This window comes from Mizuhopecten yessoensis, unplaced genomic scaffold (assembly GCF_002113885.1).
Source record: "Mizuhopecten yessoensis strain PY_sf001 unplaced genomic scaffold, ASM211388v2 scaffold3645, whole genome shotgun sequence".
NCBI classification, from domain to species: domain Eukaryota; kingdom Metazoa; phylum Mollusca; class Bivalvia; order Pectinida; family Pectinidae; genus Mizuhopecten; species Mizuhopecten yessoensis.
The window spans coordinates 491274-507905 of NW_018405148.1; the positions used below are offsets into that span (position 1 = coordinate 491274).

Consider the following 16632-nt stretch of genomic DNA (forward strand, 5'->3'; position numbering starts at 1 on the left):
CAGCTTTGACTGACCCCCCGGGGATGATGGGTAGGGCCAAAAAGGGTCGAATCGACTGAAAATTCAAAAATCTTCTTCTCAAGACCCAGATATGGTAGAATCAAATATTCTTCATAGATGGAAAGGTCTTAAGGTGCTTTACCAAAATCATCTGACTGACAGAATCACTATTTGTACAGAGTACATATACTTCCCAGATCTTTCACACTACTTTTGCATTGTATGTAGTTCAAGTTACCTTTGTTACAAAATGATTTCTTTTTCATTTGGCAACATCGATAACCTCAGTTTTTACATACCTCAGGTGACCGTTAAGGCCCATGGGCCTCTTGTTTGTATTTTGTTGGAATAAGGATGTGACTAATTAAGGTTTAATGAGACATTTGTTTATGTTGTATATTTTATATTTTGCAAACTTCTACAATAAATTGGGTCTGCAGATCTAAGTGGTATAAAAGTAAAGTGAAAATCACAATACAACTCTATCAATGCCACAATCTTCCTTTCTTCCTTTTAAAAGTGTTCTGAAACCAGTAACATCACGCACCGGCCATGCGTTCTGAAATATAATATATTCTATATGTATATGTATAATCTATATGATATAAGTAATCGCGTGTGGATATTTTCGCGATTATGAATTCTTCGTGAAAGACGCAATTTAACACCGCAATAGTTTCAACTTGTAAAGATTACAAATGTTTATGTCGGTGCCAGACCTTTTGAGACTGTCCCATCTATATACTTTGATAAATCATTACATATAAAGCACAGGTCAATGCTATTGCCAAATCCTATCACTATCAGGTCAGGAACGTCGTCTGTATCAGCCGGTTCATAACTGCAGACGCATGCAATACTTTGGTGTATTTACTTGTTACCTCTCAGTTAGAATATGGTAATGCCCTGATAATATCTGACAAACTATTAGCCGTCTGCAGATGATGCGAGTGTGCGCTTTGACTTTCTGCGGTCTATTTAGGTCATTGTTACTATGAATGAAGGTTGATAGAAATTGCTCTACTTACTTCTGTAGCGGAACTGGATCGTCGGCGACCAGATACATGTAGCTCAATTTCAATTTCAAAAGTATTTTATTGACAATACATATAAATACAAACATATAAGTTAACATTAAAGAAGAAATTAGAACAGTATTGACAAAAGAATAAGACAACAGGCTTTGCCTATATCAGTCTTCTTCTATTTCCGGTAGCTATGTAAAATATTTAAATAATTAAAATGTTGTAATTCGTTTTCCTCTCACACACATGCACACCCACACCCACACCAGCTTATGTCTAATACTCATTATTTAAGGGACAAAACTTGCCTGAATAATAATAATAACAACACATGAATATTCATTTGGAATTTATCTAGCACGGAAAAGTAACGAAACGTTTTGATGATTTAATATAAGAGTCAACATGTATAAGAATAGTTTTATTTAATTGGTCCGATGCATTACTAATACCATATACTAAACAGTGCAGATTTAAATATCCTAATAGATTATAAATAGTGGTAATATGATGCCTAATATTTGAATATAGAGGACATTGAAAGAAAAAATGTATTAGAGCTTCCCTCTGTCCACCACATACACATGAAACATCATCAATCAAATGGTCTTGTAACTTATCAAAGTTAAGATCACTTTTAAAATTTCACAGCTGACACAAAATGATGTTAAGTTTCCTCGGAACACAGTTAATAAAAGTTTCTGAGACGGATGTATCAAAGGTTTTTTTTTAAGTTTCTTTTTAAAAGATGAAATTGAGATGGAGTATCGTACAGTGCTATCAAGTGCATTCCATTTTACCATTGTAGAATTGAAGAAGCTATTCATATAAGAAGTAGTTCTTGTCTGTGGGATATTAAAGAATCTGTAATTTCTGAAGGTATAGTTATTATTTACATTTAGAAATGGTTGAATGATATTATCGAGATAATTGTTCAGAATTTTATACATAAATGTTAGTTTATGATTTTGTCTTCGTGTGTGTAATGTTTCAAGTTGAGTTTCAGTATACAGAATGTGATAAGATGTACCTCGTCTGAGGCCAGTAATCAAACACATAGCTTCTAGTTGAACTGATTCTAAAAGATCTGATTCAGATTTGGTACAATTATCCCATACTATATCGGAATATTCTAGCACAGGTCTTATATAAGAGACATATAATGTTTTTAATGTATTCCTGTCAACTGTAGTTTTAAAATTCTAAGAATACTTAGTCTAGAGTTCGCTTTTTTATAAATATTTGAAATGTGATCTGACCATGTCCCTTTACCGTTAAATGTTAGTCCTAAGGGAGTAACGTGTTCATGTGCAATTGGAGTATTGTTAAATAGCAGTTGAGGATGATTGTTAATGTGTCTACGAGAGAAGTTAATAGCTACAGTCTTATTCGGATTGAATTGGATCTGCCATTGCTTTGACCATTCAGAGATTGAGTCAAAATCATCATTAAGCATGTTAGTAGGTGTTGTAAGGTCATTGTTATTATTTACTATTACATAGAGAGAGGTATCATCTGCAAAGAGTTTTATATGAGAGGTTACATTGTTAGTAACATCATTAATAAAAAGAAGAAAGAGGAGGGGACCAAGGACAGTTCCTTGAGGAATCCCTGAAGAAATAGGTTTGGTACTTGATTAACCAATCGTATAATTTACCTTTAATACCATATGTTTTTAGTTTATATAATAGGCCCATTGCCATACTCGATCAAATGCTTTACTTATGTCACAGAAAACAAAACGCAAATCTTTACCTAGATCCAAATTACTACTTATAGTATTATAGATATCAGCTAGTTGATTAGTAGTGGAGTCTTTGGGTTGAAATCATGACTGATGTACGCTTAACATATTGTGACTTGAAATATAATTAAACGTATATTTAAAAATTATTTTTTCTAACATTTTGATAAAAATAGATGTAATAGCAATAGGTCTATAATTATTGAGATCACTGATATCTCCTTTACCTTTATAGAGAGCAGTAACTTTAGTAGTTTTAGTACATCAGGTATTACTACAATGGATAAAGTTCATGAAATAATAGTTTGAGTGGGTATACCAAAGAAGAAGAAATGTTCTTTACAATCATAGGTAAGATACCATCAGGACCAGCTGGTTTGTTTTTATTGAAAATGTCAAATTGGTCAGTTATATCTTGTTCAGTTATGTTAATATTAGAAAGTTCAAATAAGGGAGGTAAATCAGGTAGGGTAGTGTCGGTAATATCAGAGGCAATGGTGGTAAAGAACTTATTTAGTGCTTCAGCTTTATCTTGTGGATGGATTCATATTTTATTGTTAGATTTTAGTGGATAAGAATTAGGTTTCTTGAATGATTTATTTTTTAGTGTTTTAAAACAAATGTTAGCAAGGATGGGGCAGTGATCACTACAGAGAGGGGAAAGTACTTGTGTCGAGGTAAAAATGATAACATTATTAGTATTAAATACATCAATTAAGGTAGCAGTAGTGTTTGTAATGCGTGTTGGTGATTGTATTAAGTTTTTTAGGTGATATTTAGTAATTAATCTTGCAAGATGTGAATTAGGTTTCATTGTGATAAAGTCAACATTTATGTCACCAGTGATGATATTAAGATTAGTATTAGAAAGATTATTCAAAATGTTATCAAGTTTATTCCAGTAATCTATTTTTGTATTAGGAGGTCTATAAAGGCAGCAGAGAAGTATTTTTTTGTTAGAAGTGTTAATTTCTAGGATAAGTTCTATGTCTTCAGTTTCAAGATCAGTTCGGTGATTTATTAAGAGGTTGTTTTTAGTAAATATCATAATACCACCAACGTGTTGTGATTTTCTGTCTCTACGATATGAGTTGGGATGTGATTTAATTTGCGCAATTGGTAGAGCATCCGTCTAGAGTTCGGAGGATTCTTGGTTCGAACCCCGTCTGGCCGTGCATTTTTCCTCTCCTGTTACATTTGGCGCCCAAAGAAATATACTCACAGAAGATGGTATAGGGTCTCGTGTGTCTTCTGGGTCGAAGACTTTGTTAAAGGAGGGAGGAATGTAGCGGAACTGGACTGGGTCGATCGTCGGCGACAAGATAGCTCAATTTGTAGAGCATCCGTCTTGAGTTCGGAGGGTCCCGGGTTCAAACCCCGGTGTGGCCGTGCATTTTCCTTTCCTGTTACACTTCCTTTCCTTTCTGATCATAGCGAAACTTTACACACATCTTCATATCATTTCTGGTAGGAGGGTATTCGTACCGTACGCGAGGCCTTGTTAAAACTGAAAATATTACTCAAGATACTAATAATAATGCTATAAGATACAATGGAATTCTGGAGTTAATGCCCTTACATTATAGTAAATAGTTATATGCCACTGTAAGTTACGACGATCGCGCTTTCAGTAGCTACTAATGTTGTCGCTGCTAGATACTATGGGGTACTAGATTTGACATTCTTACATTAATTATTAGTGATCAATTGAGATAATTTGATCCTTTAATTAAAGTTACTTTCATACACCATGTTTTAGAAATGAAAAATAGGTTTGATCACATCCTATTATAAAAGCATCAGAAACATCACTCACATTATTTTTGTACTTATTTTGAATCGATATGCGTTAGATAATGAGTGTAATGCAGTTGTTAATGACAGTAATAAGGCAGCATTATATGTGTAACTTGGGCAATTGATGCTATTGGTAGCTAGGGAAATTGACGATATGGGTAACTGACCAGAACATTTCAGCTGATATTAGGGTAACTGAGGAGATATTGCATAAATCACGAAGGTTTGAATATGAATTTTATTATTTATCAGAATGAAATGTCTATGTAATTGTACACGTTTATTGACATGAATAAAATATGGTTTAAACTATATGAATCAGTTCATGGTTGACAAAGAATTACAATCTAATAACAGTTTTATCACAAGTTGAGTTCACCATTTCACGTTAAATCGGAAGATAATTTATCGCTCTAAAGAAAAATAATAACAGTATGTTAGAGTAAAAAATTTTTGTCTTTGTATATAATAAACACAAATTTAGTCATTTAAAGAAACGTCATATGATGACACGTCTGGATTAAAAAAACAACTTGTAACAAGATGCAAACATTTTCCACAGAGGCATTCGCAATGTACTGCTTTTGTTGACTGGAAATTAATCTCTTATATAACCACTTGATATTTACATAGCGTATCTTATCAGTATTATCTTTTGATATACAAAATATAAGTATATGACCAAGTTTTAGTCATGATAAACAAACCGTAGCTAGCAATCATTTGAGCCAATTCATGTATGATATGTCACACGTACACTCTAAGTTATAAGCTATACCTTTCATAAATGAATTAGTTTCCACTTAAGTGATAATCGACAGATACTTTCATAATCATGATGTTCATATATGTATATACCACATCCCTCGTGGATCTATTTTGTACTCGACATCTACTTCCAAATTATTATTCTAAAGAGGGCATGCTTTCAAATTCATATCTCAAATGCAGGTTTTGTTATTACGTGTTTCTAATATTGCCGTCAAACATAATTCTTCACACAAAATTCGCCGTTTTTGTCTTTCGTCATCTTGGATGCTAGCGACTGTAGTCATTTCCAGTGAATAGATATAATGTAAATTTATTTACTTTACAGAAATTATGAAACAAGTTCTTCCAACTTTTATTAATCAATATTGTTGACCTGAATAGTAACGCGCATGGTATTAATGCGAGAGGAAACTAGAACATCCGTTGAAAAGAACTATGTGAACCAGGTGACACAGTACCTTTTTCACGTTCGGCTGAGGAATCGAAACCCCGGTCGTCTTTATGAAGGCGCGTGCTCTACCGACTCGGTCGCCCGACCAGTGAATGATGACATTGTCAGTTACAGTAACATACACCAGTATAACATAAAAATACGTAAATAGAACAAACACTTTATTCAATATGAATTAAAAACACTAAAGTACTACAATAAATTTTGGAAGCTGTTACGCAAAATACAATTGTATGCTTATGTTATGTGTTTACTCAATGTCATACAATTAAACTAATAATAATATACTGTATATCTTTCCGCGTGTCGGCACACATCTCATCGCAATAACAAAATAAATATCAGAGAATGTTTTTCAAAGATACTAAAAATATAAAATAACAACCAATTTATTTATGATATGTATCAAACTAATATCAAAGTAATACCGATATGTCGGTAACAAAAAATAAATCCAGGCAACATGACCATTTCCACTAAATAGCATGATAAGGTATAACAATCTAGGAATATTTAGTGTTACATCTAAAGAGTCTAGTGAACACACTAACTGGCGAGGTTATAGAGTATATTTTACAACAAAGCATATTGTCAGTATACCTTCTGACCAAACATCATATGAAATGTAACATCTTAAGAGCCTTGTAAACACACTTAGTGGCGAGGAGATATAGTGTTAGTTACAACAAATAATATTGTCAGTATACCTACTGACCAGGAGACATATTCAATGTTAAAACGAGAGGGTCTAGTAAACACACTTAAAATGCAGATAATGTGTATTATTAATAAACTTAATGTGATCATAATAATAATTCAGAAATTCATATCGAATTCAAGCACCTATACAGTTTAAACATCATTATTGTTTCAAATGAGGTAGATTATGCTTATAAAATACATACAACAACTTATGTCCATTTATGACCGTTCAAAAACGAAAGTGTCTGGGTATAAAGCTAACTCCAGTGCTCGCTGTTTTCCTCGGAGATCAAGGTATGTGGCAGCTGCGTTCTATCTATTTTCTAGGAATATCAATACTGGTTTTGATGCACAATTATTTAAATCAAACAACATAATAACACTTTTAAGGTTGATCTCATAACTTGTAAGTATCAATTATTCAACGACAGCAATTGGAAATTAACTTTCTGTCCTAATAGTAACGATCAATGCATTTTATTGGGTCTCCAGACGATCTTTGATGACCTGGCGACAAACTGGACACTTGTAAAGTACTGGACCACACTCATTGCAGCATATCACGTGTTGACATGGCAAGAACATCACGCATGCGTCCTCCCCAAGACAAATTTTACATTTATTCTTGGTCCGCAGAATTGGCTTTTCTGCACCTGAAAACCGGAAGTAGATATGGACTTCATGTTTTTAACTAATTGTGTGCTTTGGTTTTGAACATAATAAAATAACAGAATAAATGGCATGGATATTCAACCAGAAAATATTTGTCAGACAAAATACCATTATACAAAATCTGTTTTTTGTAAACCAAATTTATATTTTACATATGTGAATATATATTTCGTTTGCAAACTATGTATGGTTTGGTGTACAAAAATGTTTCGGTAGTTCTAAATTCGATTTTCGAGTATGCAATAACATTTCTACATATGCCGAGCCATTAAATTATGACGTTTCCCATAGCATAATCAATTAATCGTGACAAGTACCTTTGAACTTTTTGTCCCGACTTCAAACGTGGAAACTTTTGGCTTATATTTGTATTAAAATACATCACTGTGTTTTCAGTGATAGCATCAATGAAAGATGTCCTTTGTGGGGGAAAGGAATTGCCAATAATTAGTCTTCATTTTCTCCAAACGCCCAAAGAAAAAATAAACAGGTAAATAAATGGTCGGATACTAACCTTGAACTTGTCTGTTGTTTCTCCGCACGGTTTGTTGTTTCTTTTGAAAACTATCGATGTCGTCCAGTCCGACCCGTTCGGGGATAATTTCCGAACATAAAATTTCATTTATAATGTTGAATGCGTCTATCGGCTTTCCTTCTGAAAAAGAAAATGAGAAAATAAGATTTAATGTAGAACAAAGGTAACTGTGTCCTCATGTCTTTGTTTACATAATTAGTAGTAATTGTGGGGAAACTGAGATCGGAAAAAGCAATATTCCCAACTATAAATGGGTTTAATATAACTTTGAAAATGACAGTATCGTAGTGAATGACTACATCTTTCATTTTCGAGTAGGAAAACTCTTTATGGTCTATTCGGTCTTTGCGTATTGCAGAGTTATCTTCTCTTGGGATCAGGTATTGAATGTTACTTCATTAGACGGAAAGACGGAATATCATGCAACAGAGAAATACATAAATACATTACATTATCATTAACATACATTAACGAAATCGTAATTCGAAATTGATAAAACTAGGGCATAATATAAACAAATCAATTGCATAAGTGGAGACCCTTGAAAAGTACAATGAAAATAAGAAAAGATGTTCAGGAAGTTATGTCAAATCTAAGTAATAACACCCCCTCAAAGCCAGAACAAGGTTAGCAACAATCGCCGTTCACCTCCTTGGTAAAGTAAATCCTCATAACATCAGAGCAAATGCGTTCCTTTAGTTTGGTATGAGGCATGGTAGAAGAAGAAAAATCCTTATTCTAACAGAATAAACGTTTTTGAGGAAAGGATGCTCAAGATTATTCCTATCCTTTTTAATCTGTATACAGCAAGATTGAAACACAGAAGCTTGCTTAGCTAGTATACAGTGTTGCGAACATTTGGAATAACTAGCAAAAATAGTTTGTTTCGGAAGCAGAGAATGATAAAAGTTATTAGATAACAACCTATTTCTTATTCAGATCGTGGAGTGTACTTTGGACAACGGGGTCAAGAAACAATGACTTCTCTCGACCTTCTTTTTTGTAGTTTATTCTTTGCGGAAAGATAGACGTAATACATCAATTAATTCAGACGTTGTAATAAAGATACGTACGTCTTTGTAGTGACGTCACACCGGACAAAATAGTGTCCATCGAGAATCCCATTGCCTTCACCCTCTGAGTGAACGGATCCTCCACGCTCTGATCGACTGGATCCGGACTAAAGTGTCTTGCGTTTTCTGGTACCGGGGACGAATCTACATAATACATCAAATTAATAACAAACATCCACAGTTCACGAAATTATTTAAGGAAGCAGTACAGGATCATCAAATCGTGTTTCCCTTCGTTTTGCACAATAACATCATTTGTTGCTAATTTGACAAATAACTGCAATAAGAGAAGATGTCCTTTACTTGTTAGATACGACGGTCTTTTCAATTTAAAGCAGATTGTACATATTTTGTATCTAAATATCATATCAAACATTGAATTGTGAACAAAATGAGCCAGTATCATCTCGGATATCAAACTTGTGTCTTTTTTAATTTTACATATCCTGATATCTATCGTAGATATCAAAGGTTTTGAGAATAGGTTTATTGCCAATGTTTTAGAATTTTTAACTACTTTCATTGCGAATTATGCTCAATAATATAATACATAGTTTTAATCTTCACTGGATTTAATCATTTACATGTTTCATACACGATACAAAGCGAGCCCATTTTTCTTATTATTATTTTCATAATTGTGTTAATGATTTCGCGCTAAATTATGTAGTATACGTGTAATTACTTGGACTTTATACACACAGTAAAAAATATGCGCTCCATACTATATATATATATAAGTCGTCTTACCTGCCTCTCCTGTGGCTGACTGGGGGGTTATACTTTTGTTGTGACTGCTCATCTGAAATTTATAAAATATATAACAAAAATCACAAGGGAAATGAAATGTAAAATCCCGTTTATTAAAGTCAAAGCTGACAAGTATATTGTTCAATATCGAAAATAACAGCTCATTATACATTGTTCTGTTGATTTGGTGTCTCTACTTAAGACAAAATGCACAAAGCTGATGTTTCATAAACCAAATTAAAAATCTAATTTTTATTTGCATTCGTGCCTGTGGCTTGCTCATTTTTGTCTTTACAATGAAATATCTTATGAACATTTAATTATTGTTAGAAGTACTTTAGCTGATATTTACCACCTCTTCAAGTAACTGATTATTCCATATATTAATTAGATAAGATACAATATTTAAATAAATAACAATGAAAAGTGTTGAGGCCATACAATGAATACTGTCAGATTTGAAATTTGTCTGATTGTATAATAATTCTGCATCAATTGTTTTGTAGTGAATGCCATTTTATTTCATTGCTGACCTTATAGACATACTTCATTACATGTATGATAACATTAAACTGAATATACTTGATTGGAAACATTTACTCGCGACACACATATATACAGTATCTATAAAAGGCCACATATAATGAATACATAGGGACTTTTTAAACTTATACATAAGATGGAAATAACCAACAATTCATTTACGCATTCGTTATCATATTTTACATTCATTATCTCATTTCAAACTGTCATATGAATGGACTGGACTGGGTCGATCGTCGGCGACAATTGCACAATTTGGGAAACTACCAAGCCCTATTGCAACTAACTTCCTTATTATAAACTCTTACCTGTGGCAACGTGACGTCATCGTGGACCAGGAGTATAAAATTATCTCCCTTGCTCTGCCGAAGGTACACACATTCCGGAAACCATCTAGCATGTTCAATCCAAGGGTCGTCTCCTGGCAACCAGTTCCGGAGAGCTCCTCCGCAACAGAAACACCGGACTAGATCCCCATAACCTGTAGCATAACATTAAAGTCTTGTTATCAAAAAGTTTCATATTAAGGCACTAGAGCGTATCAGCTCCGTATAAATAATTTCCTGTTAGAAAGCATCCGTATTCATATCTTCCTGTTAATTAAAAATACACTTGTATGCATACAGGGAATTTTATTTCCACGTAACAAAAGCCTCAATAATACTTGATTTCTTGGAAACTAATGAACATGCATTTGCTTCATTATCCATTAAATTATTTTTATCGCCATAGGTCGTCAGATTTGTATTTCCTGGTGACGAATTGTTTTGGTGTATCAAATGTTTACTTTATGACTTCACAGACCAAAAATGTTAGTCCGAAACTGAGTAGTCTTTACGTGTTCTGAAACGCTTTAGAAATAAATGAAAATTAATTTTATTCAAAAGAGGAGACCGGGGCGCGTTCGGCCCATTTGAACTGAAGTCGTTCTAGATAGTATGGCATTTGTTGAATGGTATATGTATATCAATCATTCGGAAGAGAAATCCATTGCCTGTCATAAAATTATTACAAAAGGGCAAACACGTCCGTATTTGAGGTATAATTATTTTTTTTCTGTTGAAAGATTTGATGGCCGAACGTGCCCTGCCTTGAGGCAAGTTCGGCCAGGCTGTCTGTGGTTATATCGGCCAACGATGGAATCAGAATAGTTATGATGTCATAAAGCATTCAACGTCAGATTTTTCCCGCCAAAGCGACTTCTTATGTGTTGCATGGGCCGAACTTGCCCCAGTTTCATTGGCCAAACCTTCCCAAAAGTTGATATTTCAATAAATTAATATATTATAGCAAAATGAAAGTCAACGCTAGGCTTTTATATATACCGTCATGTGAAGCTGTCTATGTGTACGCCCTGTGTCACGAGGTAAACTAACTTTAAAACAAATCCTTTTGCATCCCTTTTTCGTACATTTTAGAATAATATATGTTACGCGTATGACATATTTAGGTAGAAATTAGGTTTACGCAGGTCGAGGATCGAGAAAGAATACACCTATTGTTACCCATTACATGTTGTATCTTAAGAGGCCAGTATTGTGGGGAACCCCATGCCAAATTGGGGATTGGCTTTTGTGCCCTCTACTTGGGGACACATAAGCGACCAAAATAAATCTGCTGCATCCATTGCAATATTTTGTATTTATCTTTCTCTCTACTTCTAACTACCTGTTATTTCCTAGCGCCTTACTTGGCAACACCTCATTTTTGGCTTTAATGTTGAACGTTCGCCCAGGTGAGAAAGGCAATATGTTCTGTCTCCAGGCCGCGACATACCATTGTCCTTTAAAGTGGTAGTTGTCATTCCCTACTTAGCGTTCAGCTTTTTGAGTAATGGCAACAACTGGTTCACCCGTTGTCAGTATAACGTGACCGGCCGGAATGCTTTGCTGGGTGACTTCGGCATGGTATTTCAGTGAGATAGCACTATAAAGTCAGCATCAGATCCGCGCTATTACAATGAGGCAACTACACCAACATACCCTTATCCAGCACACATACACACATGCACGCTTACACAATACACATGGAGGCACGTCCTTAAATGACCTTAGCTATGGATAGGACGTTTAACCCTATAAAATCTAAATCCCTACGGAAAGTTCACATTTCTTTCTACCCTTCAAAAGTAACTTTCTTCGTTTTAGTAAAATAATGTTTGAAATTTCCTCGCCAATTTTTCTTAGAATTTTCCCGACCAGTTAACTGAACTACTAAGATCCCTAAAGTTGTAAATATTTGCTCATGACCAAAAATGTCCGGGATGGCCGGACTTACCCCGGGCCGAACTTGCCCCGGTCTCCCATACATGAGCATAAAATCTAAAAAAAAATGGACATTTTCAATTAATATGTATACTGTCATAGTTAATTCGTTCCACTTAAGGAAAAATTACACGCTACATCTCACAGTTATGTGTGATACGAGATGAAGCGATAAATGTAGAACTCTCTCCCGAATCGGGATATCTCGACTCACTCACCTGCGTATATAAACCCGGCGTCTGACAGAGACCTTGGGTTATGTCCAGAAGTCGTCGACCAGCCTTTATATGAACTGAGACGAATGGTAGGGATTGCATAAGCAGGATACATTAAAGATTTTCTCACATACGCTAGTGGTGCAAGTCGGAGCTTTCCGGAATATTTTGTCCGCCAGTCAGTCTGATTTGTATTGTTTTCATCCAAATATGTTATTTTGACATCTTCTTTGCCTGTTAAAGCATTTTTCTCCTGTCTTCTACCAATGCATTCCGAATGTTGGAGATTTTTTAGGTTGCCCCCCTCTTTTCCACCTGCCTCGTTTTCAAAAACCCTGCCTTCCTCGGACGCTTGGTTTCTTTTCCCTCCGTTGATAATGTGCAATGCAATGTCATCTGTGTTGCTATGCGATGCAGGAACGCTTGCGTTGCTATGACGCTCATTTTCGATAGTGTTGCGGTAAGAAATGATTTGTGACTCGATTGACACTGCGTTGCTATGCAGCTTATCTGAGCTTGGTTTGCTCCTAAACTGATAATCGCTCACTTTTGCATCATTCCCCATTTCCGGTGGTCCACAAACGTCTCGGGTACACGCACGTTCGCATGTCGTGCCGTCTTCTTTATTTGAATTTTTGCGAGATGGCTGCAACAATGGGACGTTTACTGTTTCCATCCCACGAACAAAATCACAATCAGGTGATGTTTTCTTGTGAATATCAAATGGTGTGTCGCCCCTACTCCATCCGCTATACCTAACATGACAATGAAAACACTCAACTTCGTCTGATTTCCCTGTATAAAAGAATCCATTCTCTGCAAGACGTATTGTACTAACTGGAGCCGAGCGGGAAAAGTTACGAAAACTTTCTATCCGTAAAATCTCAATATTCAAAGAAATGTCAATATTGGATGTGTCCATGTGACTCGTCGTTTCAAAATAATCGTTTAACTCTGTGACTGGTGCCACTACGATGTCTTGTGGGGGCGGTGATAAGGTCGACATGGTATCTTCCAACACTTTTTTCATGCTACTACAGCTTTTTGTGGTTACTGAGTCGATAAACGAATTAGACGATTCTAGAAAATACTTAAGCAATCCCCAGTGATAAGTGCTGTTTGGTGTATCCCCCTTTACAGCCCTTGCTCCTGTCTTGTCAAAATGTCGTGGAACATTTCGCAAAATCATCCAAAATATTCTAGTTAAAATAAAAAACAATGTCACTGATAACTTAATTCCTGTTTTCAGCTCCAAGGCTACATGGTCAAGCTTGAAGTATGGTATCTGTAAAGTCTGGCGCGTTCCATTATCAGTGGAAAAATCGTCCGAGTGATTTGCGTTTTCATTAGCACGTTGGCGAGAAACATGAATTGCCCTTTTCCTTCCGTGAATCCATTCTGAAGTAGTTTCTATTTCGGTTATATGACTAGTACATGAATCTGGATTTTGTTTCGTTTTCTGATGTTCATTTCTTGAACTAAAACCGAAGCTACTAAACTGATTAATTAATACTGAAATAAAGCGGTAAAACGTTATTATTTGACATGGAACGAAGGTATCGTTAAAATCCACTTGCATCAATAAAACAAGTTCTATGTATTCATCAGGTGTGGTATCTACTAGCACGCTTTTCCGGGTGAGGTCATGTGAAGGGTTGAACGTGTCAAGGTCATGTGACCTTCCGTTCCGGAACGATTTCAAGGAATCGCGCCTAATGACATATCCGGAAAAGAGTCCAATGCACGCTAGGAAAATCCCAAGTGTTGACTTCCGATAACTCATCATGAAAGGAACTGCAATAGAAATTAACTGGGACGTTATTTTAAAAAACAGTATACATACACAAGTTGTCATCAATACCTATGATACATTTCCGTCGTTTTCCTCCAATGTATGATATATTTAATATAATCTATAAATATAAATAATAATGTTAAAATTGATATATACGTGTTAGGGTAACTTTTTTTGATATCATAGTTCTGGAACTTTAATTCTATTGATACGGCCACCAGTGAAGACTGATGTTGATTCCAACATAAATTAATAAACACACACACATAAAAATAGCAAAACAAACAACAACAAAATGTGTTTCAGATTGATGTAGAACGTTCAAATATCACACAAAGGTGGGATTTTAATGGGTTACAACACGGATTGAGATTGTTTTAAAATGTTACAATGTTTATATGTTATATATGTCAGTTTTACTGCACACAAATTAGAGCTACATGTTAAGATTGTTTATGTACACTAAACATTACAGTACGTATGTACAGGAGATTGGATTTCTATCAATATGGTCGAATCCTTTGCTACACTTCTAACGTATTGGACTTGACATAAGCCACGTGGACCCAAGCATTTGTTACAGCAGATATGTTTGGAATGAAACTTGTGTCCAGAATAATGTAATATGTTTTAGGGTTTTAGATCCCTCAATGATTGTATCCTAAAAGGGTGGGAAGAGAACCAACCCCATCTTACTTTCAAAAGCACAGTGCAATGAATATTTGTCTTTCTGCAAGCTTTCTATTCCACCTGAAATGTATTCTTATTGCGCATACATAATCTCCGTTTCCTGGTATATATCATCAAGGAGTGGATCTAAACCCCTTAAACGTCTTATATTACTCNCCCCCCCCCCCCCCCCCCCCCCCCCCCAACATTTCTTATGAGGTCCCCTGTGGTAAAAGCTGAATCCGTCTGTAGACGCGCGCTAAGTTGGTAGAATATCAATTTCCTTTGTTCGGATGTGACCAATGATTTTTCTGTATAATGTAATGCAATTAAAATACAAATTTTCAGACGATAAATGTCAAATTGTCAGAATCTCCACCTCAAATTGTTCCTTAAACTCATTTGATAGTATGGATATATGAAATATATTAATTACTTATGAATTTCCTTTGACAAGTTTCTAGTCGTATAGTAATACCGCCGACAAAAATAAATTAAAGTGGTTGTAATGAAATAAAAGGCAGTGAAATTAAGAACAGAAATATTGAATCCTGCCATGAATACGTGCCAATAAAATGAAAACAAGTCTGTAACAATATTGCTAATAATAATAATAATAAGTTCATACTTTACCTAGGTATGTCGGTGTTCTCATGCAATGAACAAGATACTTTCATTTATTTATATTGATTGTGGTTTAACCAGAGGTTATTTCAATCCATGGGGATTGTCTCCCTTTATGCAATTATCATCGGGAATTTTTGATCTATTTATAGACGTGGAAATTTCTTTCGGTTGGTTTGATTAATTTTATGTGTGTAAACATCACACAATCTTATTCTTTTTTAAATCCTATCCTTAATAACAAGAATAGCCTCTCAATACGTAGGTAAAATACCTAAATCCGTTTGCATTGGACGACAATTAAGCCATGAAATTCATGATAATTTATTATCGAATTTAGGAGCGTATATATTGGTTAACCCACGGAATAAGATTAGCTAAGTCCGTGGTGAACCATATTTTTGGATATTGTGATTGAAATACTAAGCAAATATTATACCATTTAAGTTCAACAGGAAAAATACATAATTATATCTATACATATTTAATATAGATAATATGAATTATTTAAATCATCCACGATCCATGATAAGTAAAAAAACGGCTACATCATTTCATACATGTCCAATAGTATAACGTTTGAACTAATGCTTGTTAGAAATAAGAGAACATTCTGTTTTTAATTGTTATTTCCTGAGAAGACTTGGATGGCGATTTCATAGAATTGTGTAATTATGTAAATCGGTTGGGGATATTTCGTTCACCATCCAAAAATAACAGTCTACAGCGAATAAGGAAGCTAGATAGTGTCACTTAGTATAGAGAAAATATATGAAAAAACTGTTATCACTTATATGAAATATGTTTATGTTATCGTATATTCTCTCGGTAAGCTTTCTCTTCTTGTTTGTTTGTGGTTTATGTATTTTATGCTGTAGAATCGTTTCGCATTGATCTCTTTGTTATATGTCTTGTAAAAGGATTGCCCTGAAAATCCCTTTGCATGTTTGCACTGTCGTTATTACTACACAGTATACACACATGTATACGTTAATTTAACCT

General features: G+C 34.7%; 1 protein-coding gene across 1 annotated transcript; it reads right to left on the reverse strand.

Moving 5' to 3' along the window:
* Nucleotides 1-5940: 5940 nt before the first annotated feature.
* On the reverse strand, nt 5941-15701 carry LOC110447896 (baculoviral IAP repeat-containing protein 2-like). The gene is made up of 7 exons (XM_021493874.1): nt 15640-15701; nt 12546-14336; nt 10372-10544; nt 9521-9572; nt 8771-8914; nt 7677-7817; nt 5941-7143 (listed from the first exon to the last, which is right to left on the reverse strand). The coding sequence occupies exons 1-7, from the start codon at nt 15659-15661 to the stop codon at nt 6968-6970; spliced, it is 2499 nt and encodes an 832-aa protein (XP_021349549.1). The 5' UTR covers nt 15662-15701; the 3' UTR covers nt 5941-6967.
* Nucleotides 15702-16632: the final 931 nt, after the last annotated feature.

Bases quoted from the DNA above. Each gene is read 5' to 3' on its own strand.
- LOC110447896 (XM_021493874.1), bottom strand. From the start codon at position 15,661: ATGAGAACACCGACATACCTAG. The intron at 9,573-10,371 runs GTAAGAGTTTAT...TATAAATTTCAG, and splicing joins ATGACGTCACGTTGCCACAG to ATGAGCAGTCACAACAAAAG. The intron at 7,818-8,770 runs GTACGTATCTTT...TTTCTTTTTCAG, and splicing joins TGTGACGTCACTACAAAGAC to AAGGAAAGCCGATAGACGCA.